Raw genomic sequence first — 25420 nt, 5'->3', positions numbered from 1 at the left:
CACTTACTTCACCCACCTACCAACCAATCCCATCCACACTGGACATTTAAATGAACCTCACAGCAGCTGGTTCTGTAACAAGGGGGCACCTGATCTGCGCTGATCCTCTCTGCTGCTCTCTGTGAGGATTCCTGCGCCAAGGGAGTTCTTCTGCATCGTGGAGCGGAAGTTGGAATCTTTTCGATTAATTTCTGTCTGATCGGAGTTGGAAACTGGGGTTCCAACTCTCATCAGGAGTTTTGGGCCATTGAGTCGTGTAACACAGGTGGAGGCCATTCAGCCCATTATGCCTGTGCAAGCTCTTTAAAAGTTTATTTAATCCCACTCTCCTGCCATTTCCCCATTTCTCTATATTTCCTTTTGAAGTATTTATCCAAATCTGTTTCAATTCTGCTCAGAAAAGTAATGATCACATTATTCAAAACAATGAAATGTGCATATATAATTATATTTTTCTCTCTTTACTAAGTAGAAACAGAATATAATGCATCATTTGTCAGTGAAGATTTGTTCAATAAAACATTCAGCTTCATCATTTGGTGTTGTTTAATCTGTACGCTGAGGGAGCTGGCATCCAAGAGTCTGAGTGTCCAAAACTCTAACACCTGAATTTTTCCCTCATCTGCCACACGTGTTCAGTGGGCCTGGGAGTGGTCGGGAAATGGTGGGCCCCCAACTGCGATTGGCCCCCGACCACGATTTCACGCTAACTGGCCAATTAACGGCCAGCGTGAAACGCGCGCTGAAAAGCTCAGCACTGCTGGGGTGGGTGCAGGAAGAAGGCAGGTGATGATGTCACCATGGGCGCAGGTGAACGCTGTGCGAGCTCCCTGAAGGCAGACAGACCTGCAAATAATTAAATAAAGCATAAAACGAGCTGCAAAAAAATGCCCATGCAGCACAATCAAGCACCTGAAACCATACCTCATAAAAATGCTGTCCCCAAATATTTCTTTTTATTTTATTTCCTAACAGAGATTTCATCCCACCCTTGGTTGAGGTTTCATGAAAAATATAAATGTCGCCTGGCCGATTCGCCCGTCCGCCAACTGCAAGGTTGGTCAGACCACAAAAAATCGCATTCAATTGCGCCATTAATGGGCTTAATTGTTGGCGGCCACGCTCTCGACTGCCGCCAAGTGAAATATTGCATGAGTGCGGCATGGTGTTGGAATGATCGCCCAAAGTCATCTCGCAGGATTTCACGCCCGATTGGGTCGGACACGCGCCTGCCCACAGAACAGAAAATTGTGCTGAAGTATCTGAGACCCGAGATGCTGAGACCCCAATTGTCCAAATATCTGAGACCCGAGATGCTGAGACCCCAATTGTCCAAATATCTGAGACTCCGAGAGTCTGAAGGGCTTTTATCTTTTTTTATTTTTTCATGGATAAATAGGCTTCCCTTCTATTGAGTAAATTGTGTAAAATAATACAATTCCACTGTTACTTCCATTGTTACTCTCGCTATTATTATCCTTCAGGTCAGTTATGAAATAGAATAAACGGCAGTTGTTTAATAATCTTAAAATCCATAATAACAAGTGCTCACATCAGTGTCTTATAATCATCATTGCAGAAAATATCTGTCAGATTTGAAGATGTGAAAGATGAAGTATTAAATTCTGCTTCGAATGTGCTTTACATGTTCACTACATTGAAAGGCTCCAGTAACTTCCACAGCCGTTACCATGGGTTTCAGTCAGCTGACCAATGAACAATCCATTAACTTCACAGTTCATAAACTGATCAATCTTTTGTGCTGGGATCAGCTTCTATTCTCCCCATGTCAACAAGAAAGTCTGAGTTTAAACTTGTCACACACTCTGTGGGCCTGATTTTAACTCCCTCAAATCCATTCACTGACACAGAGCTGAAATCAGGTCCAATGATTCTCTCTGTAAGGATCGGACTCTGGCTGATTCTCAATCTACTCACAAGATTGTCTGGCTTCACATCCAAAGTCTTAATTCCAATAATTTAGAAATTCAGAAAAAAAACCCCTTCTTTGATCCATTCATGTATTATAGAGGGCGGGGGTGGGTGAGGTGAGAGAGAGGAGGATGAAGCAGAGAGGGAGTGAGCTGGAAGGGGTTGAGGGTAATGGAGACTGAGGGAAAATGGGGAGATGAAATAGTAGAGGGGACAGGAGGAGGGGAAGATGGAGAGAGTAGAGGAGGTCAGAGGAGGGGAAAATCTACCCGCTGCTTGCCATTCAAGAAATTGCATCCTGACAGAGTTTGTAAGATGGAGGACCTCCATCTCCCTTTGGGCCCAATGGATCACTGTGCTTAGCTCCAATACACTGGGGCATTCACACTGACCTGTCAACCTGCTCAGACTTAAAAAAAATGATCAATCCTTAAGTCAAGCTTCTCTAGTGGTTGAGGGGTCAAGAATGGAGGTTGATTGTAGGAGATCTAGAACAGAGGTAAAGAAATTTCACAAAGAAACTTGGGAGTCTGTGGGATTCAATCCCAGGGGTAATGGTTCAAGCAGAAACTGTGTCAACAGTTGAGATGAGATTGTAGAAGGGGTTGAAGGAAAAGGGGTTTGAAGGGATGTGGAAACAGGACGGCTTAATGTGAATGAGACTGTTTGCTTGTGTGGAGGGTAAAGGCCGACACAGATTGGATGGACCGAATGGCCATTTTACATGTTGTGTATAATTCCTACTTCAGTCCAGTTTGATGACTTGTTGGTGACAAAGGGAGGCTTTGGGCCATTGTGCCTGTGTTGGTGCTAGTTCAGCTACTTCAGCTAATGCCATTTCCCTGCTCCTTCCCCATTTTCCTAATGTTTCTCTTCAAGTGTTTATCTAATTCCCCCTTGAATGTCACAATGAGATTCAGGCTCAATCTGGCTGTGGTCAAACATTCTGTACTTAATGACCATTTGCATGATAACAATTTCCCTGCTCTCCCTCTTACACTGTCCCTCTTGCGAGCTTAGTGACCAAAGCAATGTCCACTGCTTTTTACATCCAGCAGATTGTGCTTCTGGTTCTTTCCAGAACATGTGACAGATTTTTAGCCTGACTTAGAAACTCGACTGGGAGAGCTGGTTTGAGATGATGGTGGGATGGGGGTGGGGTTGGGGTCAGGAATCACCCCCCAGCTTGAGAACCCCACTGGATGTCAACCCAGTTTTAAATGCAAGAATTTAAGCTTGTTGCAGAGATCCAAACTTCTTGATTCACACAGTAGTGGAAATCATCTGTCACTATTTACACTTGCAAACCCAGTCTTCACTTTAAGCACTTCTGTTAGATCTCTTGCACCTTAAACAAAGCCTCCTATCTCTGGCAGCACCTAGTGAGCCCTGCTGCAGCTCTTACAGGAATAGGCCATTCAGCCCCTCACATCTGTTACACAGGAATAGGCCATTCAGCCCCTCGAACCTATTACACAGGAATAGGGGGTTCGAGAAGCACTGCAGTACCAGGTTCCAATGGGTTGAATGTCCTGTTTGTGTTCATTACTGTATCTCTATCCATATTTGGTGACGATTGTCCATCATTTCCTCCTGGTGGCTACTCCTGACTGAAGTACATCATTTAATTTTCACCTGAGCTGTGAGTTAGCAAATCTCAACAATATACAAAGGTTACTGAAGAAATTACATAAAGGATTCACAAGGATGATATCAGAACTGAGAAAATGAAGCTATCAGGAAATGCTGAACAGGCTGGGAATAATTCCCTGTAATTCCATAGCTAACCCTGCGATGGGCTCCGCTGAGAGACCCACACTCTGGATATAGGAGAGGTGTCAGAGGATTGGAGAATGGCAAATGTGACACCATTATTCAAAAAAGAATGTAAGCATATTCCTAGCAATTACAGGCCGGTCAGTTTAACATCCATAGGGGGTAACGTTTTAGAAACAATAACCAGGGAAAATAATGAACAGGCACATGGAGAGGTATGAGTTCATTAAGGAGAACCAGCACAGATTTGTAAAAGGCAAATTGTGTTTGAGTAATCTAACAGAATTTGCTGATGAAGTAACAGAGAAGGTTGATGAAGGAATTGTGATACTTGTTGTCTACGTGGATTTTAAGAAAGTGTTTGACAAGTTATCACATAAAAGGCTGGTTAACAAAATTGAGGCTGATGGAATAGGAGGGTCAGTATCAACCTGCATTTAAAAAATGGCTTAAGGACTAAAAACAGTGAGTTGTGGTAAATGGTTGTTTTTGGACTGGAGGATGGTAGAGAGTGATGTCCCCCAAGGGTCAGTGCTAGGACAACTGCATTTTTTGCTATATATAAATGACTGATCTTGGAATACAGCCAATGATACCAAACTTGAAGGACTGGCAAACGGTAAGGATGATACCAAACCCCAGTAACAGGACGTAGATAGGCTAGCGGGGCCGACAAGTGGCAGGTGGAATTTAATACAGAGAAACGTGAGGTGATCCATTTTTGCAGAAAGGATAGAGAGAGACTTAATCACACAATTCTAATAAGTTTGCAAGGACAGAGGGACCAGGGGTTTCATGTGCATCAATCTTTGAAGGCGACAGGACATATTGAAAGAGTGGGAACTTGAGCTTCATAAATAAAGACATTGAGTACAAAAGCAGGGAGTTTATACTGAAGCTTTATAAAGCTCTGTTTAGGCCCCAACTAGAGTATTGCACATCCCAGTTCTGATCACAACACTTTAGGAAAGATGTGAGAGTCCTTAGAAAGATGCAGAAACGATTTACCAGAATGATTCCAGGGATGGTTGGGGGTGTGAGGGAAGTGATGGTGGTGGTGGGGGCGGGTGGGGGGGTGGGCTTGGTTACAAGGTTAGGTCGGAGAAGCTGGGGTTGTTCTCTTGCAGCTAAGGAGATTGAGGTGAGATTTGATAGGGGTTTACAAGATTATGACAGGTTTAGATAAGGTAGACAAGGAAAGCTGATGGTGCAAGGACTAAAGGACACAGATTTAAGGTTTTTGGCAAGAGATGCAGGGGGGAAATGTGAAGAAGAATTTTTTTACACTGCGAGTGGTAATGACCTGAGGCAGGTGGAAGCAAAAACAATCAATGATCTCAAAAGGAAATTGAGTAGACGCTTGAAGAATATAAACCTGCAGGGTGACCAGGATTGAGCAGGGGACTGACTGGATTACTGCACAGAGAAGCAGCATGGAGGGGGGGTGAATGGCCTCATTCTGTGCTGTAAACAACTCCATACAAAGATGTGCCCTCAGGGATGAATCATGCTCAGAAACTGGACATGGGTGTGAAATATCTTCATTTTTAATTGTTAAATATTAAACTTTATAAGTTAATATATGTTTATATCTTTATATGTTAATTTTCCAAGATATTTAGTCTTATCAAACAATTACAAACTTTTTCAAATCAATAATAAAAAGGAATGTGTTTTTATTCATACGTCCAATGTGGGCGTCATTAGCAAGGCCAGCATTTATTAACATGGCAGATTCCCTTCCCTAAAGGACATGAGTGACGTTAGTTGTTTCTATACAACAATCCATTCGTTTCATGGTCACCACCACTGAGACTAGCATTTTATTCCATATTTATTTAATCAAATCTAATTTCTCCAGCTGCATGGCATGATTTGAACTAGTCCAGTAACATAACCACTCTGCTAACGGACCTCTTTGCTACCCTTTGGATAGAAGGTGTAATTGTACTGCAATATGAAAGCAGCTTCACAACATTGTTGTGGTTTTAAGTGACTGTTGATTTGTGAGGCCGTGAAACTCCCAATAACCACGAGAGAATTTTCACTTCCTTCACTCCAGAAACAGTGGCTTTTGATCGGAAGCTCTGGCTCAGCACATTATTGCCACCTGCTGGAATCTAGCTCAAACTGCAACATCAGCTCACTTTTCAACATCTGTCACTGTTCATAAGAAGTAAAAGCAGGAGTAGGCCATTCGGCCCCTCAAGCCTGCCCTGCCATTCAGTAAGATCATGGTTGATCTGATCATGGCCTCAGCTCCATTTTCCTGCTCATTTTGCAGACTGTGCCAACCCAGCCACTCACAGGAGCAAGAATTTAATTAACTTCCTGAAGAAATAATTGAGGGATAGACAAAGGAAGTCTATATTTGTTTTTTTTAACATAACATAAGTCACTTGGTGCACTGATTAAGACCGATTGTGTTAAAGGTAAAGTGGTAGCACAGATAGAGCAATGGCTGAAGGTTGGAAGGAAGACTGGATGGAAATGGATGCTCTGTGTTTGGTGAGGTGGCTGTTGTATCCTAGGGTCTGTCTAGGGGCCTCTCTTGATTTCCAATATTTTGTCTATGGGCTCAGAGGGAATAATATCAAAAGTTGCTGCTAACACCACATTTGGGGGAATAGCAGGGCCGTGTCAGACTGCAGATTACAGTCAGAGGTTTGATGCAGATACTTTTCACTACAGATAAACATGAGATGGAGAAAACAACAGAAATCAGAATTAAATACAGCACAGAAAAATGCCTTGTGGAGTGCTAGAAAAGGCTGACTGAGGGGTGCAGGCACAGGTACTGCAAAGCAGAACAGGAGGAGAATAAAGTTATGAAAGGGAGAAAAGGGATTGTGGGTTTTATATACAGGGCACTGAATATGAAGACAAGGATGTGATGAGGAACCTATCAACCATTGATAGATCACATTGCAGTAATGCACGCAGTTTTGGGATCTTTATTAAAGAAAGAACATGAAAACCACAGAACAGGTTCGAGAGGTTGAATGGCCTCTTCCTATTCCTGTGTAATAGGTTCGAGGGGCTGAATGGCCTATTCCTGTAAGAGCTGCAGCAGGGCTCACTAGGTGCTGCCGGAGATAGGAGGCTTTGTTTAAGGTGCAAGAGATCTAACAGAAGTGCTTAAAGTGAAGACTGGGTTTGCAAGTGTAAATAGTGACAGATGATTTCCACTACTGTGTGAATCAAGAAGTTTGGATCTCTGCAACAAGCTTAAATTCTTGCATTTAAAACTGGGTTGACGTCCAGTAGGGTTCTCAAGCTGGGGGGTGATTCCTGACCCCAACCCCACCCCCATCTTCTCAAACCAGCTCTCCCAGTCGAGTTTCTAAGTCAGGCTAAAAATCTGTCACATGTTCTGGAAAGAACCAGAAGCACAATCTGCTGGATGTAAAAAGCAGTGGACATTGCTTTGGTCACTAAGCTCGCAAGAGGGACAGTGTAAGAGGGAGAGCAGGGAAATTGTTATCATGCAAATGGTCATTAAGTACAGAATGTTTGACCACAGCCAGATTGAGCCTGAATCTCATTGTGACATTCAAGGGGGAATTAGATAAACACTTGAAGAGAAACATTAGGAAAATGGGGAAGGAGCAGGGAAATGGCATTAGCTGAAGTAGCTGAACTAGCACCAACACAGGCACAATGGCCCAAAGCCTCCCTTTGTCACCAACAAGTCATCAAACTGGACTGAAGCAGGAATTATACACAACATGTAAAATGGCCATTCGGTCCATCCAATCTGTGTCGGCCTTTACCCTCCACACAAGCAAACAGTCTCATTCACATTGAGCCGCCCTGTTTCCACATCCCTTCAAACCCCTTTTCCTTCAACCCCATCTAACTTTCAGTTGGATAAGTGTAACTTTTCAGAGCATTAAGTCTGGAATAAGCCCTTCCTTTGGACAGACCATTCACAAACTGCACCATCAGCGACTCAAGTTATTGAATTCGCTGCTGGAGTTGAGGAGATGCAGGGAGATTTGAGAATCTCCCCTACAGCCAATGACAATCCAGGATGGCTGCCTAATGGCTCAGTAAACTCACTCTGCAATTAGCTGAGCACAAGGTCCATCCTTCACCTGTGCTCGGTTCACTGTCTCATCTGAGGTGGGGCCAGGCACATGAAAACTGGCTTCAACCACCCCTACGGTAGAAGAGGACAAAAATCAGCCAGGGTTCTTGCTCCTGATCACTGTCCAGTGACCCCTGTCTCTGACCCTCACTGTATCGATGGCGTTTGCCTGAAATCACAACGGAACTACACCACATGATGAACCAGACTCTTCAAAAGAGAGATTAAGTGACAGGTAGAGAAGAGTTCCAGATCATCAGTCAAAATTCAACCAAAGCTGTTTGTTCCACATCGCTAGGGAATCAATATTATACACGATGCAGAGGTACGGTTTGTGTGATTGATACATCATTGAGAACATTGCTCAGTCTAGGTGAGACTTTAAGCTCACAGTGATTGGGAGGAGATGCCCATAACATGTGCTTCACTGAGACATGGTTCCCCTTTGATGAGGGCAGTGAAAAATGGTGTGATGAAAAATGGGTTTGAAATAAGTCATTACAGAGCGTGACCAAGGAGATGATAGAAGTTAAGTCATATCGCTGGCTGTTTCTGGCTGCCTCTCAGCACTGCTCTTCACTGTCACAGGCTAGAAAGCTTTCTTTATGTGTCCATTGCTGTGTGAGTGTAAAGGGTGTCTGCTCTGTTCTCTCCATGTCTTGTATTTGTGATTACTCTTCCTCCAGGCAAACCTGCCAATGCTCAGCATGAATATCCAGGACACTGCATACATTGCAGCTCCTGCCAGCTTCACAATAGGGAGGGGCACAGGGGAAGATAACTCACAATACAGCAGCCTGCCTCCAACCCCAATCCTCACACCCAAAAACAGCAGCACAAACAGAAAATCGACAACATCTCCCAGCCAGGAGTGGTAATAGCCAGATTCTCGAAGAAACCAGCGGATCTGAAGGAAGGGATTGGTCACCTCACTGCCAAAGATGACAGCATTGACTTCAACAGCTGAGTGTTCCAAAGCCAGCACCATGACAATGCCCAGGATACTGAGGCTGTGGTGAGAGAGCATCACCAGGCCCTCCGTTTGGAAATAGATACACCAGCACATATCAAATATAAAATAACCCAACGACAGGCACAGCACCTGGATCTGAAGCGCAGTGTTTGGAGAGCCTGAAAAATAGACAAATTGCATTTAACTCTAGTAACTTTGAAACTAAATTATTTCCACTTAACAAATATTTCACCAGCTCAAAACCTGTAGTTCCAACATTCACAGTGACATCATTGCAGGTTTTTTTGGTGTTAAACCACTGAGGAACAAGTTAAAAAAAAATATAAAAATCAAATACTGCAGATGTTGGCAAACTGAATAAAAACATAAAATGATGGAAATACTCAACAGGTCAGACAGTAAATAGGGAGAGAAAAGCAGAGTTAATGTTTCAGGTCAACGAATTTTCATCGGAACTGTTTGAACACCCTGAGAAAATCAACATGTTGTACGTAACCTTTCGAGAGTAGCTTTGAAACCAATATAACTAAAATACTGAGTCCAGTAACCTTGTGTAATAAAGGATTGAAGAGTATCAACTCGAGACCCCAATTACAGTATCTGTGTGAAGAGCAAAATGTGGGCATTATGGTGATAATGTCAGATATGTGATAGGAGTGAAAGCAGATTAATCCCCATTGGGAGGAGGGAAAAAGAGGGAAAGTCACCCGGACAGCTCCATAAACTCTGACCTCATCACCCCAGACTGTTCCCCATAAACTCTGACCTCATCACCCCAGACTGTTCCCCATAAACTCTGACCTCATCACCCCAGACTGTTCCCCATAAACCCTGACCTCATCACCCCAGACTGTTTCCCATAAACTCTGACCTCATCACCCCAGACTGTTCCCCATAAACTCTGACTTCATCACCCCAGACTGTTCCCCATAAACTCTGACCTCATCACCCCAGACTGTTCCCCATAAACCCTGACCTTGTCACTCTAGACTGTTCCCCATAAACTCTGACCTCATCACCCCAGACTGTTCCCCATAAACCCTGACCTCGTCACTCTAGACTGTTCCCCATAAACTCTGACCTCATCACCCCAGACTGTTCCCCATAAACTCTTGATCTCGTCACCCCAGACTGTTCCCATAAGCTCTGACCTTGTCACCCCAGTCTGTTCCCCATAAACCCCGACTTCATCACCCCAGACAGCTCCATAAACTCTGACCTGGTTACCTCAAACTGCTCCATAAACCCTGACCTCTTCACCCCAGACTATTCCCCATAAACCCTGACCTCGTCATCCCAGACTGCTCCATAAACTCTGATCTCATCACCCTAGACTGTTCCTGCTAGGCCCCACGACTCATCGCCAAGCACTGTCTGACCTCTGACCATTCCTTCCTTCAAATGATTTAACCAAGAGAAAAACAGGAGGAAGTTTGTGTTAGAGAGAAAATCCCAACCTGAAATAAATAAATACACTTATCCCAGCCAAGGGTGTTATGTGATAAACATAAGCAGTAGAGAGGTGATGTGAATGATGAATTGCTCTGTCAATGGTAGAGCTGTTTATCCCATTGCATGAGGATCAGGCTTGATGGCCTTTTTTGCCTTGGGCAAGATCAGAATCCATGCTGCTGGTATTACTTACACCAAGGGCCTTCAGGACACAAAGCACATGAGTTGTGCGCTGGAAGCCGGCCAGCCTGCTTGTCACCTGTTGGTCTCCACAGAGCAAAGTCCAAACTTCAGGCAAAATGAATAAATGTGCGCACAGATTGGTGAACAACAGCAGAAAATTCACAACTTACTTAGAACCTTAGGTTGTGACAGAATTAAACTCCCTGGCGTGTATGTTAATTTTATCAATTGAGATTAAATGTCTATAGGTGGAGGGCATTGATTGGAGGGGTACTTGAGCACATACAAAGAGACATTTACCTACACAGGATATGAGTCAAGCTAGGAGGTATATACCTGTAATGATTCATTCCGTGAATAAATCTATACCAAGTGAAGGCTGGCTCTTATTTCTTCCTCCACTGACTGGCTATCGTGAGTATAACAATGTATTACAGTGTGGTACACTGGGTTAGTCTACTTCAAGCATGGAAAAGCAGAACATGTCATCACATCATTACTGAGTGTTCTACATGTAACTTAATCTTCATTCTCCAGGGTCAGCACATGAAGATAAGGCGTAGCCAAGTACGCTGCTGAGCACTGATCCTGGAAAGAGCAAACCACTCAGACAGCGACTACAACCTTGGATTCAGGGGTATCACAAATTCAACCAAAATGGTGTAGGATAACAAGCCCCTCATTTCTGCCGGTCTGACAGTCTCAGCAACTCAGAGCCAGCTAATGCTGACTTGCTTTTATCATCCGCCTTGTTAATTAAGAATTGATGCCAATAATGATCTTTTCCTAACCCCAGCTTAAACCAGAACTCACCTGGATGAGTGAAGGGCCAGGGTCCATCGACAAATCCAACATATGCAGAGAAAGAAACAATGAGAACTCCATGTATGAGGGTTACCAGGCGACAGTTCCACTCATAACGACATTGGCTGTTGATCTGACAGAAGGAGATGTAAAGTGACACCCAACTGATCAAACTGCACAGCACCAGGAGCATAGGGGAAGCCATCTCACTAGAAAGAATAAAAACATTAAAACATGTGCACACAGATGTGAAAGATACTGCAGGAGACAGGATGGGGGCAGAGCAGGTTTGGGAAGGAAGAGTATCTTCATAAGCTGCATATATCAAACCAATAAACACATCAGCAAGGGTAACCCTTGTGTTCAAAAAGACTTGGGCGTGCTTGTGCAAGGAATGCAGAAATTTAACATGCAGGTCCAACAAGTAATTAGGAAGGCGAATGGCCTGTTGGCCTTTATTTCAAGGGCTTAGAGTACAAGAATAAAGAAGTGTTGCTACAGTTGTACAGGGTTTTGGTGAGACCACATCTGGAATACTGTGTGCAGTTTTTAGTCTACATATTTAAGAAAGGATATACTTGCATTGGAGGTGGTACAGGGAAGGTTCACTAGATTAGTCCCTGGATGAGGGGATTGCCTAATGATAGGCTGACTAAATTGGGCCTATATTCTCTGGATTTTAGAAAAATAAGAGGTGATCTTATTGAAACCTACAAAATTCTGAGGGGGTTTGATAGGGTGAACGCTGAGAGATTGTTTCCTCTGGTCGGGAATCTAAAACACGAGATCACAGACTCAGGATAAGTGGCCGATCATTTAGAACTGATGAGGAAACATTTCTTCACTCAGAGGTTGTGAATCTTTGCATTCTCTACCCCAGAGGGTTGTGGGTGCTCCATCATTTAATATATTTAAGGTTAGGATAGACAGAATTTTGGTCTCTCAGGAAATTAAGGGAGTAGGAGGGAAAATGGAATTGAAGCCCAAGTTCATCCATGATGGTATTGAATGGTGGAGCAGGCTCAACAGGCCGTGTGGACTACTCCTGCTCCTATTTCTTATATTATGTTCACCCACAGCTTTCTGCAGCTAGTTACAGTACAGCAATGATCTGATGCCAAGTGGGCGCCAGGGGTCAGCTAAGACCTATAGGACAATAAAATATAAGAAACTATGATATTATAAATAATATATAAACTATTATATTATTATAAGAAATTGCCTGTCTCACCAGGCCAGGTACAAACAAATTGGATGATAAATCATTCAAAATTCACAAATGCCATGAAGTTATTTCCACTACAGCAGCTGCTGAGAAAGTTGATACAAAACCTCACAGATTAGGGTTCAAAATTCACTCTTTCTCAGGTCAGAGAAACCAGCATCAATAACAGTCCAGTACAGCTCTTGCTCAATACCCTGTGTATGGTGGTGGTCACACAATATAGCCCCCAAGTTTAGACACCAGCCTGTAACTCACTCCCAGGCATCTGTTATTCTATATTTTTTATATTTATTCATGGGATGTGGGTGTCACTGGTTAGGCTAGCATTTACTGCCCATCCCTAATTGCCCTTAAGAAGGACAGGGTATAGGGTGGGGCTGTGGAAGGGTCAGTGGATGGGGTGGGGCACTACTAGTTGGTGGCAGATCAGGTTCAAGGATAGTGACGTAGGGGATGGGCAAGGTGGTGAGCTGCCTTCTTGAACAGCTGCAGTCCCTGAGGTGTAGGTACACCCAAAGTGCTGTTAGGGAGAGGGGTGGTGGGGGGGTTCTGGGATTTTGACCAAGTAACAATGGATCATTAGGAACAAGAGGATGCTGTTCAGGCCCTCAAGCATGTTTCACCATTCAATGAAATTATGGCTGATTTACACCTCAATTCCATTTAGCTCCATGATATCGTTCCCGAACTAAAATCTTTCAATCTGAACCTTGAAAGCTCCAATTGAACCCCAGCATCCCTGGCTTTTGTGGGCAAGAGCTCCAGATGTCTACTATCATTTCTGAAAAAAATCGCTTCCTGATTTCATCTGTAAACAGTTGTGCTTCAGTTGTGAGATTATTGTTACTAAATCCCATCTGGCCTGTTCCCTTGTCAGATCTAAAACATATTGTTTGAGTAACCTGTTCTGGATACACTCTAGAAATTACTACCATCAATACAAAAATTAAAATCTTCCCATATAACTGCCTTGCCTTTGCTATCAGCATTTCCATCTCTGCATCTATACCTCACAGCTGTCAGCAAGTCTACAGACAACTTACGCCAGAGTCTTGGATCCTTTGCAGTTCCCGTTCACATCAGGAGAGAAGGAAAACACCTTTAAACCCTCGATTAGATGACAGGCTGTATCTTGCCATTACTCCCGAGTCCCAGCAACTCCCAGCTCTTTCTTATTGTTAATACATTGTCCGCGCACAATGGATTCTATACAGCCTTTCATGCATGCATTTTGTGATCCTATAACAGAAAAGGTGACATTGAACCCAGTGACCAGTTTCAGCGTGGTGTGAGTCAGGCTTTTGGGTTAATCCTCTTTATCTGCTGCACTCAGTAATTTAGTGATCACTGTCTCTAGCTGAGATTAAAAGCTCCTCTATGTCGTAGCTCACACTTCACTGGGTCAATTTTCTCATCAGCAGCTACACATTTGGTTGGAATGGGATTTTTCTAATGCCTTCTTGCATCGTGCTGCACACTTTCTCAGTGTTAGCTATGACCCTTAGTTTGGTTTCATCTGCAAACTTTGATATTGAGTTATTATTCCTAAATCTAAATTCTTACTGTAAATTCTGATGCATTACAGTGGCCCCAGCACTGAAATTCTGGAACACCACTTTCTACCTTGGTCCAAACTGAATAACAACCCTTTATCCCTCCTCTCTGCTTTTTATTAGCCAATTTTCTATCCAATCAGCTATTTTCCCTGACTCCACCTGATCCCAACCTTTCTTACAAGTCTATATTGTGGTACTTTCTTAAAGGCATTTTGGAAATCCAAGTATATGACATCTACCCTTGCGGACTCCCGCTGCCTCTTTAATCAGGTCAGTTAAACATGACTTCACCTTTTGGAATCTATGCTGACTTTTTATAAATATTTTCTGTGGCTAGATGATCTTCTATCACTTCCTTTAGTACAGATTCCAGTACCTTTCCTTCACTGGCATTAGCCTAGCTAGTCTGTGATTTGTCGGTTTTGTTCTAACTTCCTGTGTTTTTTTAAAATTCATTCATAGGTTGTGAGCGTCTTGGCACAGCCACATTTATTTGCTCATTCCCTTGAGAAGGATTTTTTTTATTCACTCATGGGATGTGGGCTTCACTGCCTGGGCCAGCATTTATTTCCCATCCCTAATTGCCCTTGAGAAGGTGGTGGTGAGCTGCCTTCTTGAACCGCTGCAGTCCATGTGGTGTAGGCACACCCACAGTGCTGTTAGGGAGGGAGTTCCAGGATTTTGACCCAGCGACAGTGAAGGAACGGTGATATATTTCCAAGTCAGGATGGTGAGTGACTTGGAGGGGAACTTCCAGGTGGTGGTGTTCCCAGCTATCTGCTACCCTTGTCCTTTTAGTTGGTAGTGTTCGTGGGTTTGGAAGGTGCTGTTTAAGGAGCCTTGGTGAGTTCCTGCAGTGCATCTTGTAGATGGTACACACTGCTGCTACTGTGCGTTGGTGGTGGAGGGAGTGAATGTTTGTGGATGTGGTGCCAATCAAACAGGCTGTTTTGTCCGGGATGGTGTTGAGTTTCTTGAGCATTGTGGGAGCTTCACTCATCCAGGCAAGTGGGGAGTATTCCATCACACTCCTGACTTGTGCCTTGTAGATGGTGGACAGGCTTTGGGGAATCAGGAGGTGAGTTACTCGTCGCACAATTCCTAGCCTCTGATCTGCTCTTGTAGCTACAGTATTTATATGGCTAATCCAGTTCAGTTTCTGGTCAATGGTAACCCCCAGGGTGTTGATAGTGGGGGTTACCATTGACCAGTGATGGTAATGCCATTGAACATCAAGGGGCGATAGTTGGCTTCTCTCTTGTTGGAGACGGACATTGCCTGACACTTGTGAGGCGTGTATGTTACTTGCCACTTGTCAGCCCAAGCCTGGATATTGTCCAGGTCTTGCTGCATTTGGACATGGACTGCTTCAGTATCTGAGGAGTCATGAATGGTGCTGAACATTGTGCAATCATCAGCGAACATCCCCACTTCTGACCTTATGATGGAAGCAAGGTCATTGATGAAGCAGCAGAAGATGGTTGGGCTGAGGACACTACCCTGAGGAACTCCTGCAGTGATGTCCTGGAGCTGAGATGATTGACCTCCAACAACCACAACAATCTTTCTCTGTGCTAGGTATGACTAGTACAGTGGAGAGTTTTCCCCCCGATTCCTATTGACTCCAGTTTTGCTAGGGCTCCTTGATGCCACACTCTGTCAAATGCAGCCTTCATGTCAAGGGCAGTGACTCTCACTTCACCTTGAGAGTTCAGCTCTTTTGTGCATGTTTGAACCAAGGCTGTAATGAGGTCAGGTGGTGGTGAGCTGCCTTCTTGAACCGCTGCAGTCCATCTGGTGCAGGTACACCCACAGTGCTGTGAGGGAGAGAGTTCCAGGATTTTGACCCAGAGACAGTGAAAGAACAGATAAATCGTTCCAAGTCAGGATAGGGTGAGAGTCGGAGAGGATCTTGTAGGTGCTGCACCTACCTGGCCCACATCCTCACCCCCACCCCAATACAGAACACCCTATCCACCATGCCCATCCCCTATGTCACTATCCTTGAACCCGATCTGCCACCAACTCATACTGAACCCACCCCCCGCCATCCACTGACCCTTCCACAGCCCCACCCTATACCCTGCCCTTGCCCGGCCCTAACCCTGTTCCCAACACGAACCACGAACCTGACCCTCACCCTGCCCCTAACCAGCCCACGACCCTAATCCTGCCCATGACTCTGACCCCGCGACTGATCCTAACCAACTCCCAACTATAACCCCGCCCCCAACCCTGCCCCTGCCCCGCTCCCGAACCTAACCACAACCCCAGCCCTAACTCCACACGAGACCCTAACCCCGCCCGACACTAACCCACTCCTGACCCTAACACCAATCCCGACCCTAACCCACTAACAGCACTAACCCGCTCTAGAACCTATCCCACTCACCCCACCCTAACCTCACCCTCTACCCTAACTCTGCCCCGACACAAACCCCCACCCTGACCCTAACCCGCTCCCGAACCTAACCACAACCCCAGTCCTAACTCCACACGAGACCCTAACCCCGCCCGACACTAACCCACTCCTGACCCTAACACCGATCCCGACCCTAACCCTGTTCCTGATCCTAACCCACTAACAACCCTAACCCGCTCCAGAACCTATCCCACTCACCCCACCCTAACCTCACCCTCTACCCTAACTCTGCCCCGACACAAACCCCCATCCCGACCCTAACCCGCCCCAACCCTAACCGACTCCCAATCCTGACCCGCTCCCGACCCGGACCCGCTCCCGACCCGAACCCTGTTCCCAACCCGGACCCGCTCCCGACCCGAACCCTGTTCCCAACCCGGACCCGGCCCCGACCCGCCCCTGCCCCCGACCCGACCCTAACCCGTTCCTGACCCTGACCCTAACCCTGCCCTGGCTTTAACCCAGCTCCGACTCTAACCCCCATCTCCACCCCTAACCTCACCCTGATCTAACCCTAACCCTGGCCCCACCTCTAACCCTGGCCCAGACCCTAACTGCATCCTCAACCCTAACACCACCATTGATTCTAACTCCACACCAACTCTATCCCTATCCTGACCCTAACCCTGCCCCCAGCTCTGTCCCCTGTCCCCTACCTCTAACCCCACACCGAGCTCTAATGCCACCCACTGATCCTAACCCCATCCGTAGCTATAACCCAGCCCTGTCCCTAACCCCGACCTGACTAACCTCACCCCCCAACCCTAACCCAGCACCCAGCTATAACCCTGCCCCAACCGTAATACCTCCCACCATTAACTCCACCCTGACCCTAACCCGAACCCGATCCCACCTCTAACTCTAACCACGCCCTTCGCCCTGACCCCATCCCCGAACTTAATCCCAACACAACTCGAACCCTAACATGCTCCCGACCCTAACACGCCTCCCAGTTCTAGCCCCGCCCCAACCCTAAACCCATCCCCTACCCTAATAAGCCCTCAGCTCTAATCCTGACTCCCACACTAACATGCTCCTGATCCTAACCCTGACCCCAACTCTAACCCTGACCCCAACCCCGACCCCGACCCCGACCGCGACCCCGACCCCGACCCAGACCCCGACCCCGACCCCGACCCCGACACCGACCCCGACCCCGACCCAGACTCCGACCCCGACCCCGACCCAGACCCAGACCCAGACCCCGACCCAGACCCCGACCCCGACCCCGAACCCGACCCTGACCCAGACCCCGGCCCAGACCCCGACCCAGACCCCGACCCAGACCCAGACCCCAACCCAGACCCCAACTCTAACCCTAACCTCAACCCAGACCCCGACCCCAACCCAGATCCTGACCCCAACCCAGACCCCGACCCCAAACCCAACCCAGACCCCGACCGCGACCCCAACCCAGACCCCGACCCCAACCCAGACCCCGACCCCAACCCCGACCGCGACCCCGACCCCGACCCCAACCCAGACCCCGACCCAGACCCCGACCCCGACCGCGACCCCAACCCAGACCCCAACCCAGACCCCGACCCCAACCCCGACCCCAACCCAGACCTCGACCCCAACCCCAACCCAGACCCCGACCGCGACCCCAACCTAGACCCCGACTCTAACTCTAACCCCAACCCAGACCCCGACCCCAACCGCGACCCCGACCCCAGACCCCAGACCCCGACCCCGACCCCAGACCCCGACCCCGACCCCAGACCCCGACCCAGACTCAGACCCCGACCCCGACCCCAGACCCCGACCCCAGACCCCGACCCCAGACCCCGACCCCAGACCCCGACCCCGACACAGACCCCGACCCCAACCCAGACCCCGACCGCGACCCCAACCCAGACCCCGACTCTAACTCTAACCCCAACCCAGACCCCGACCCCAACCGCGACCCCGACCCCAGACCCCAACCCCAGACCCCGACTCCGACCCCAGACCCCGACCCCGACCCCAGACCCCGACCCCGACCCCAGACCCCGACCCCAGACCCCGACCCCAGACCCCGACCCCGACCCCAGACCCCGACCCCGACCCCAACCCAGACCCCGACCCCAACCCCAACCCAGACCCCGACCGCGACCCCAACGCCAACCGCGACCCCGACCCAGGCCCCGACCCCAACCCAGACCCCGACCGCGACCCCAACCCAGACCCCGACCCCGACCCAGACCCTGACCCCGACCCCGACCCCGACCCCGACCCAGACCCCAACCCAGACCCAGACCCCGACCCCAACCCCAACCCAGACCCCGACCCCGACCGCGACTCCAACCCAGACCCCGACTCTAACTCTAACCCCAACCCCGACCCCGACCCCAGACCCCGACCCCGACCCCGACCCCGACTCAGACCCCGACCCAGACGCCGACCCAGACCCCGACCCAGACCCCGACCCCGACCCCGACCCAGACCCCGACTGCGACCCCGACCCCGACCCCGACCCAGACCCCGACCCCAGACCCAGACCCCGACCCCGATCCAGACACCGACCCCGACCCAGACCCCGACCCAGACCCCGACCCAGACCCCGACCCAGACCCCGACCCAGACCCCGACCCCGACCCAGACCCCGACTCTAACTCTAACCCCAACCCAGACCCCGACCCCAACCGCGACCCAGACCCCGACCCCAGACCCCGACCCCAGACCCCGACCCCAGACCCCGACCCCAGACCCCGACCCCAAACCCCGACCCCGACCCCAGACCCTGACCCCAGACCCCGACCCCAGACCCCAGACCCCAGACCCCGACCCCAACCCCACTGCCAACCTAACCCCGGCCTCCACCCTGACCCCTCTGTCCCTGCCCCTGCCCCTGCCCCAATCCTAACCTTAACCCCCACACTATCTCTAACCCCACCACCAATCCTAATCTCACCCTGATCTTAATGCTACCCCCAGTCCTAACCCCACCCCCTACCTCTATCCCCACCCACTAACACTAACCCTGCCCTTGACCCTAACCCCGCCCTTGACCCTAACCCCGCCCTCCAGCTCTAACTCCTCCCACAAGCCCTAACCCCACCCCCTTGCTCGGACCCCACCCCACGTAACCGAACCCCGCCCCTAACTAACCCCGCCCCCTAGCTGTAACCCCGCCCATTGACCCTAACCCCGCCCAGCGGTTAAAGACGAACGACCGGGAGGCCCGGTGTGAATTTCAGTCTCTCAGGAAACCTCAGTCGGTGTGAGGGGCCGGGCCTCACCATTCCCCCGGCATCGAAATGACGCCAGCTCGAGCAGGTGGAGAGACTGAGTCTAGGCCCCGTTTCCATGGAAACTGTCCGGAATGAATGACATAGAGCAGGTCCCTCCCCCGGGCCGGACTCACCCGCTCCGGCTCCACCGCTCCCGGCACCGGCCGCCCCGGCTCCACCGCTCCCGGCACCGGCCGCAGATACTCAGCCCGCGGCCTCCAGCGGCAGCGCCATCAGCCGGTAGCACCGGGGAGAGCAGGTGGTGACTGCCAGGGGTGCGGGTGCCGCCCCCTCCCGGCCCTGGGGGAGGGGCTGAAGCCCAGGGCTGGGTGGGTAAGGGAGTGAATGAGGGGTTAGGTGCCCCACCCCTGGTATTTAGAATGGGGGGGGGTCGGTGCCCCACCCCTGGTATTTTGAATGGGGGGGGTCGGTGCCCCACCCCTGGTATTTTGAATGGGGGGGGTCGGTGCCCCACCCCTGGTATTTTGAATGCGGGGAGTCGGTGCCCCACCCCTGGTATTTTGAATGAGGGGGGGGGTAGGTGCCCCACCCCTGGTATTTTGAATGAGGGGGGGAGATAGGTGCCCCACCCCTGGTATTTTTAATGAGGGGGGGAGATAGGTGCCCCACCCCTGGTATTTTGAATGAGGGGGGGGGGTAGGTGCCCCACCCCTGGTATTTTTAATGAGGGGGGGGGGGGTCGGTGCCCCACCCCTGGTATTTTGAATGGGGGGGGGGGGGGTCGGTGCCCCACCCCTGGTATTTTGAATGGGGGGGGGTCGGTGCCCCACCCCTGGTATTTTGAATGGGGGGGGGTCGGTGCCCCACCCCTGGTATTTTGAATGGGGGGGGGTCGGTGCCCCACCCCTGGTATTTTGAATGGGGGGGGTCGGTGCCCCACCCCTGGTATTTTGAATGGGGGGGGTCGGTGCCCCACCCCTGGTATTTTGAATGGGGGGGTTCGGTGCCCCACCCCTGGTATTTTGAATGCGGGGAGTCGGTGCCCCACCCCTGGTATTTATAATGCGCTTTATTGAAATCTGGTGGTTGAAGCTGATGCTTCCAGTCCAGTAAAATCTATGAAATGCTGCAAGTAACCAGAGTCCAGGCTGCAAAGGGGCAGTTTTAATACAAAGTTTATTTTTAAAAATGTACAAAATTCAGGGCAGGAGTTCCATTTGCCAGGAACAAGTCTCGTGAATATTCACAAAACTCACAATAAATTAAGCTATCAAAAGAATTGGAAAACAAACATTTGAAACCATTAACAATCATTTGGAGTTACTGATTACTTGCAGCAAGTTTTCGAACACTCCCTCAACTGAAGGCTGACCACAATCTTACCAGAATCTACTCCCATTATTCTTAGGTTCCTTTCCCACAATATTACTAATCCCATATAATTTAAAACTTCAAAAAGTCAACTGAACTACTTCTCTTTGAGAAACGTGGGAAAGCTGGGTCTGCTCAGGCACCAGGGGCTGGCTTTAGCTCTGAACTTTTACTGTAGTCAACTGAATTTCATTCCGTGATCTTGGAGTATTCCAGTTTGCTTTTTTAAGCAAGAAACAATCTGCCCGCTGGCCCAGTCTCTATTATCTTCCAACAGTTCATGGCACTGATTGTGGGTGGGGGTTTGGGGGCAGGGGGGGTGAATTGAGACTGATGGCAGTGCTATGACTGAAGAGGCCAGGGCACACTTACCAGTAGAAGCAAATCTTGCATTGTCACTGCTTTATACATTCCAGCCATTTTATGGTTAGCAAACAGTCTACTGCAGCTCTGAGAGTAGATGTCAGATTGGTAATAGATTCAGAGCTGAAATGTATCCTTCAGTAACCAATGACCAAGGCAATATATGTAGGGAAAACAATCAAACCATTCCAAAGACATTGTATTTCAGTGTAGTACACAGCTGTGGTACAGGATCGGATGTCTACATAATGCATTTCCACATTCAAAATAGTCTAATAGCAATCAACCGCAACTGCAGAACATAGAAATAGCACAAGTTGTTATTCATTGTATATGCTACTGTGCCATATTCCATTCTTGCTTTCAGGAAGAGAAGAATTAAAAGAACTTCAGTAAACCTTTACACATTTGTTGCAAAGTTCATAAAGAATAGGATTCAGTTAATGCAGAAAACTTAGAGGGCCCGGCCGTAATTGTCGTCACTTTTCCTATATAAAATTATATTGCCACAATGGTGGCATGTACTTCCAACAGGACTAGCAGAGGCTCTCTATGAAGTATATAATGATTTAGCACAGGTAAATCTAACATTTACAGTTCTATTTTCTCCAACTTTGTTTTTTTCTCCAAATAAAGCAGTGGATGATATTCAGAGGAACGTGATCTTGGGACACTTTGCAGCACAGGGGAATTAGATGCAGAAAGCAGCAAAGCAAGAATAATTACTGTGCAGTTTTATTTTGTAGGGATAGAGAAACCATTAGCAGGATTTGTATCGTCAACCATCCTCACGATGCTACTGTTTACACTGACCTAGAGGATTGACTGCCTACTGATCTCTACAATTCTGAGATTGCTGTCTGGGCACAGGGGCCAGAGCCATGTACTGCAGTGGTGGGACATTAACTGTTGTGTTTACAGCATCAAGTGGTGATCAGAAACCCTTGGCTTTATAATGGAGAGCCAGAGGGTTGATTATGGAGAAACCACACAATCTTTTCTCAGCAGTGACTTCTCCCATTTGTTAAATAATTGCTTTCCTGTAGAATTCAAGGTCCAAATAGTAGGTAGAATACACAAAAACCCTAGATCCAACTGTTAATCTCAATCCATTACACCTGTGACTACTTTCCTTAATGCTGTTACCAGCCCTTCATTAACATTGTGGGGGCTATAACCAATAAATCTCAGTCAAATACAAAAAAAAAAATCAATGATGTGTACAACATCAAATTCCAATTTAAATTAAGTAAAATGGAGCCCATCTCATCTGAACACAATGTGCCTTAAATACTTATCATACACTATCCTCTGCAGGTCAAGGCCCATACAGTAAAAGATTTGCAGGAACGTATTATTGGATCTTGCATATGGAGGGCACAGTGAGAAGATCATAATAGCTCAAGTTTTAATGGTCCATTGGCTTTGATTAGTAATAAAGACAACACATTAATCAATCCATTGGAGTATAGTTGCTGATTGCCTGGTTTGTCTTCTCTCTACAAAACTCATTATAAAACTCTGGTATAAAACATTGTTGTGTGCAGGTTTGGTCTGATCCATCCTCACCATGTGTTTGGACACTGGACATTGAGGAGTGCGGAAGGCTAAAGATAAAGCTCATCATAGAATGGAGTCACCAGAATGCTAAATCCTCAGTGCAGGAACGAGGGACCATTCCACCAGAACCGTGAGCTGTAAAAGAAAATAAACAACCTGTTTCTGAGCACTGTATGGCTATATGCACCGTAATCAGAGGCATGTAGATCAAGGGGTATCGGCAGAGATCACTCACAAATCTCTATTGGAGCTGTTCCTCCCACTATGGTCATGTGCGATTGAGGTGATTGGCTGCCCCCATTGCAAAGGTTTACACCTTCATGAAGCTTAGAAGGCAGTGTATTGTGTGTGTTAGGATTACAACACAAAGTACATAAAAACATAAGAAATAGGAACAGGAATAGACCATTCAGCCCCTCAAATCTGCTCTGCTGTTCAATAAGATCATGGCTGATCATCTTGTGTTTCGATTTCCACATTCCTATCTACCCCCCGATAACCTGCGATTCCCTTTCCTAATAAAGAATCTATCTACCTCTGCCTTAAAATATTCAATGACCCCACCTCCAGCACCTTCTGAGGCGGAGTGTTCCAGAGTCGCACAATCCTCGAGAGAAAAACATCCTCATTTCTGTCCTAAAAGGGCGACCTCTAATTTTAAAAACATTGCTCCCTAGTTCTGGACTCATCCACAAGAGGAAACATCCTTTCGATGTCCACTGTGTCAAGGCCATTCAGGATCTTGTATACTTCAAATCATCCCTCACTCTTCTAAACTCCAGTGGAAACAAGCCCACTCTGTCCAACCTTTCCTCATAAGACAACCCACTCATTCCAGGTATCAATCTAGTAAACCTCCTCTGAACCGGCTCCAATGCATTTACATCCTTCCTTAAATAAGGAGACCAAAACTGCACACACAAGGTGCAGTCTCACCAGTGCCCTGTATATCCCTCTCATAATAAAGGATAGCATTCCATTAGCCTTCTAATTATTTCCTGTACCTGTATTCTATCCTTTTGAGACTCGTGCACTAGAGCACCTAGATCCTTCTACACCTCAGAATAATGCAGCTGTTCTCCATTTAATACTCTGCTTTTTTGTTCTTCCTGCCAAAGTGAACAACTTCACATTTTTCCACATTAAACTCCATTTTCCAGATCTTTGCCCACTCACTCAATCAATCTATCTATCTATATCCATCTGCAACCTCATGTCCTCTTCACAACATACTTTCCTACCTACCTATCTTTGTGTCATCTGCAAATTTAGCTACTGTCTTCACTCCCCTTTTCTCAGTCATTGATGTAAATCGTAAAAAGTTGAGGCCCCAGTTCAGACCCGTGGGACTCCACTCATCACATCCTGCTAATCAGAAAAAGACCCATTAATGCATACTCTCTGCTTTCTGCCAGCCAGCCAATCTTCTATCCATGCTAATATGTTACACCTCACACCATGCACTTTTATTTTCTGTAATAATTCTTTGATTTGGCATCTTATCAAATGCCCCCTGGAAAACCAAGTACAGTATATCTATAGGCTCCCCTTTATTGACCGCACATGTTACTTCTTCAAAAATGTCCAATAAATTTGTTAAACTTGATTTTCCTTTCACAAAACCACACCGACTCTTCCCTGTTGCCTTGAGCTTTAAGTGCCCAGCTATAACCTCCTTAATGATCGATTCTAACAACTTCCCCATGACAGATGTCAAGCTAACTGGCCTATAGTTTCCTGTTTTCTGCCTCCCTCCTTGAATAGAGGGGTTATATTTGCTACTTTCCAGTCTGATGGAACCTTTCCAGAATCTAGCGAATTTTGGAAAATTAACACCAGCGCATCAACTACCTCATTAGCCACCTCAAGACCCTAGGATGTAATCCATTGGGATCCGGAGACTTGCCAGCCTGCAGATCCATCAATTTGCTCAGTACCATTTCCCTAGTGATTTCAATTTCACTAAGTTCCTTTCTCCCGTTCACCTCCTGATTTGCAGCTATTACTGAAATGTTTTTTGTATCCTTTAGTGAACAGAAGCAAAATATTTGTTCATTTCTTCTACCATTTCCTTATTATCTACTATTAACTCCCCACTGTCACTCTAGAGGACCAACACTCACTTTGCTTACTTTTTTCCTTTTTAAAATACCTGTAGAAACTCTTGCTATCTGTTCTTACATTTCTAGCTAGCTTCCTCTCAAACTCCTGGTTAACCTTGGTCATTCTCTGCCGTTCTTATATTCTGACCAATCATCTGTCCTGCCACTCATCTCTGCTTTGATGCTTTCCTCAACTTCTTTAGCTAACCACAGATGGTGGGTCCTCCACTTGAACTTTTCTTTGTAATAGGAATGTTCTTATTCTGAATACTCTGAAATATCCCCTTAAATGTCTGCCACTGCTCCCCTATTGATCTATCCTCTAGCCTAGTTTCCCAGTTCATTTCAGCTAGCTCAACTTTCATCCCCACATCGTTTCCCTTATTTAAGTGCAAGATACTAGTCTTAGACCCACTCTTCTCCCTTTCAAACTGGATA

General features: G+C 47.4%; 2 protein-coding genes across 7 annotated transcripts in view; both read right to left on the bottom strand.

Moving 5' to 3' along the window:
- Window positions 1-429: 429 nt before the first annotated feature.
- On the bottom strand, window positions 430-19817 carry LOC144671501 (TLC domain-containing protein 5-like). 3 transcript variants are annotated; one of them, XM_078533469.1, is made up of 4 exons: window positions 19760-19817; window positions 11220-11419; window positions 8901-8929; window positions 430-846 (listed from the first exon to the last, which is right to left on the bottom strand). In XM_078533469.1, exons 2-4 carry the CDS (start codon window positions 11413-11415, stop codon window positions 796-798), a joined length of 276 nt encoding a protein of 91 aa, XP_078389595.1. In that variant the 5' UTR covers window positions 11416-11419; window positions 19760-19817; the 3' UTR covers window positions 430-795. The 3 variants fall into 3 exon arrangements, with proteins under 3 accessions (XP_078389595.1, XP_078389584.1, XP_078389593.1); XM_078533458.1 differs by lacking the exon at window positions 430-846 and having other exon boundaries at window positions 7083-8929; XM_078533467.1 differs by lacking the exons at window positions 430-846; window positions 19760-19817 and adding an exon at window positions 13479-13556 and having other exon boundaries at window positions 7083-8929.
- Window positions 19818-21501: 1684 nt separating this feature from the next.
- pou2f3 (POU class 2 homeobox 3) overlaps window positions 21502-25420 on the bottom strand; it is a 30424-nt gene continuing 26505 nt past the window's right edge. For all 4 annotated transcript variants that reach the window (XM_078533419.1, XM_078533428.1, XM_078533438.1 and 1 more), the window contains one exon: window positions 21502-23015. In XM_078533419.1, coding sequence (XP_078389545.1) covers window positions 22976-23015 — 40 coding nt within the window. In that variant the 3' untranslated portion in view covers window positions 21502-22975. The remainder of the gene's footprint in view (window positions 23016-25420) is intronic.

The sequence above is a fragment of the Cetorhinus maximus genome, chromosome 2, assembly GCF_964194155.1.
Source record: "Cetorhinus maximus chromosome 2, sCetMax3.hap1.1, whole genome shotgun sequence".
In the NCBI taxonomy this organism is placed as follows: domain Eukaryota; kingdom Metazoa; phylum Chordata; class Chondrichthyes; order Lamniformes; family Cetorhinidae; genus Cetorhinus; species Cetorhinus maximus.
Note: the sequence above shows the minus strand (reverse complement) of the source record. Positions and strands in the feature narration are given on the sequence as shown.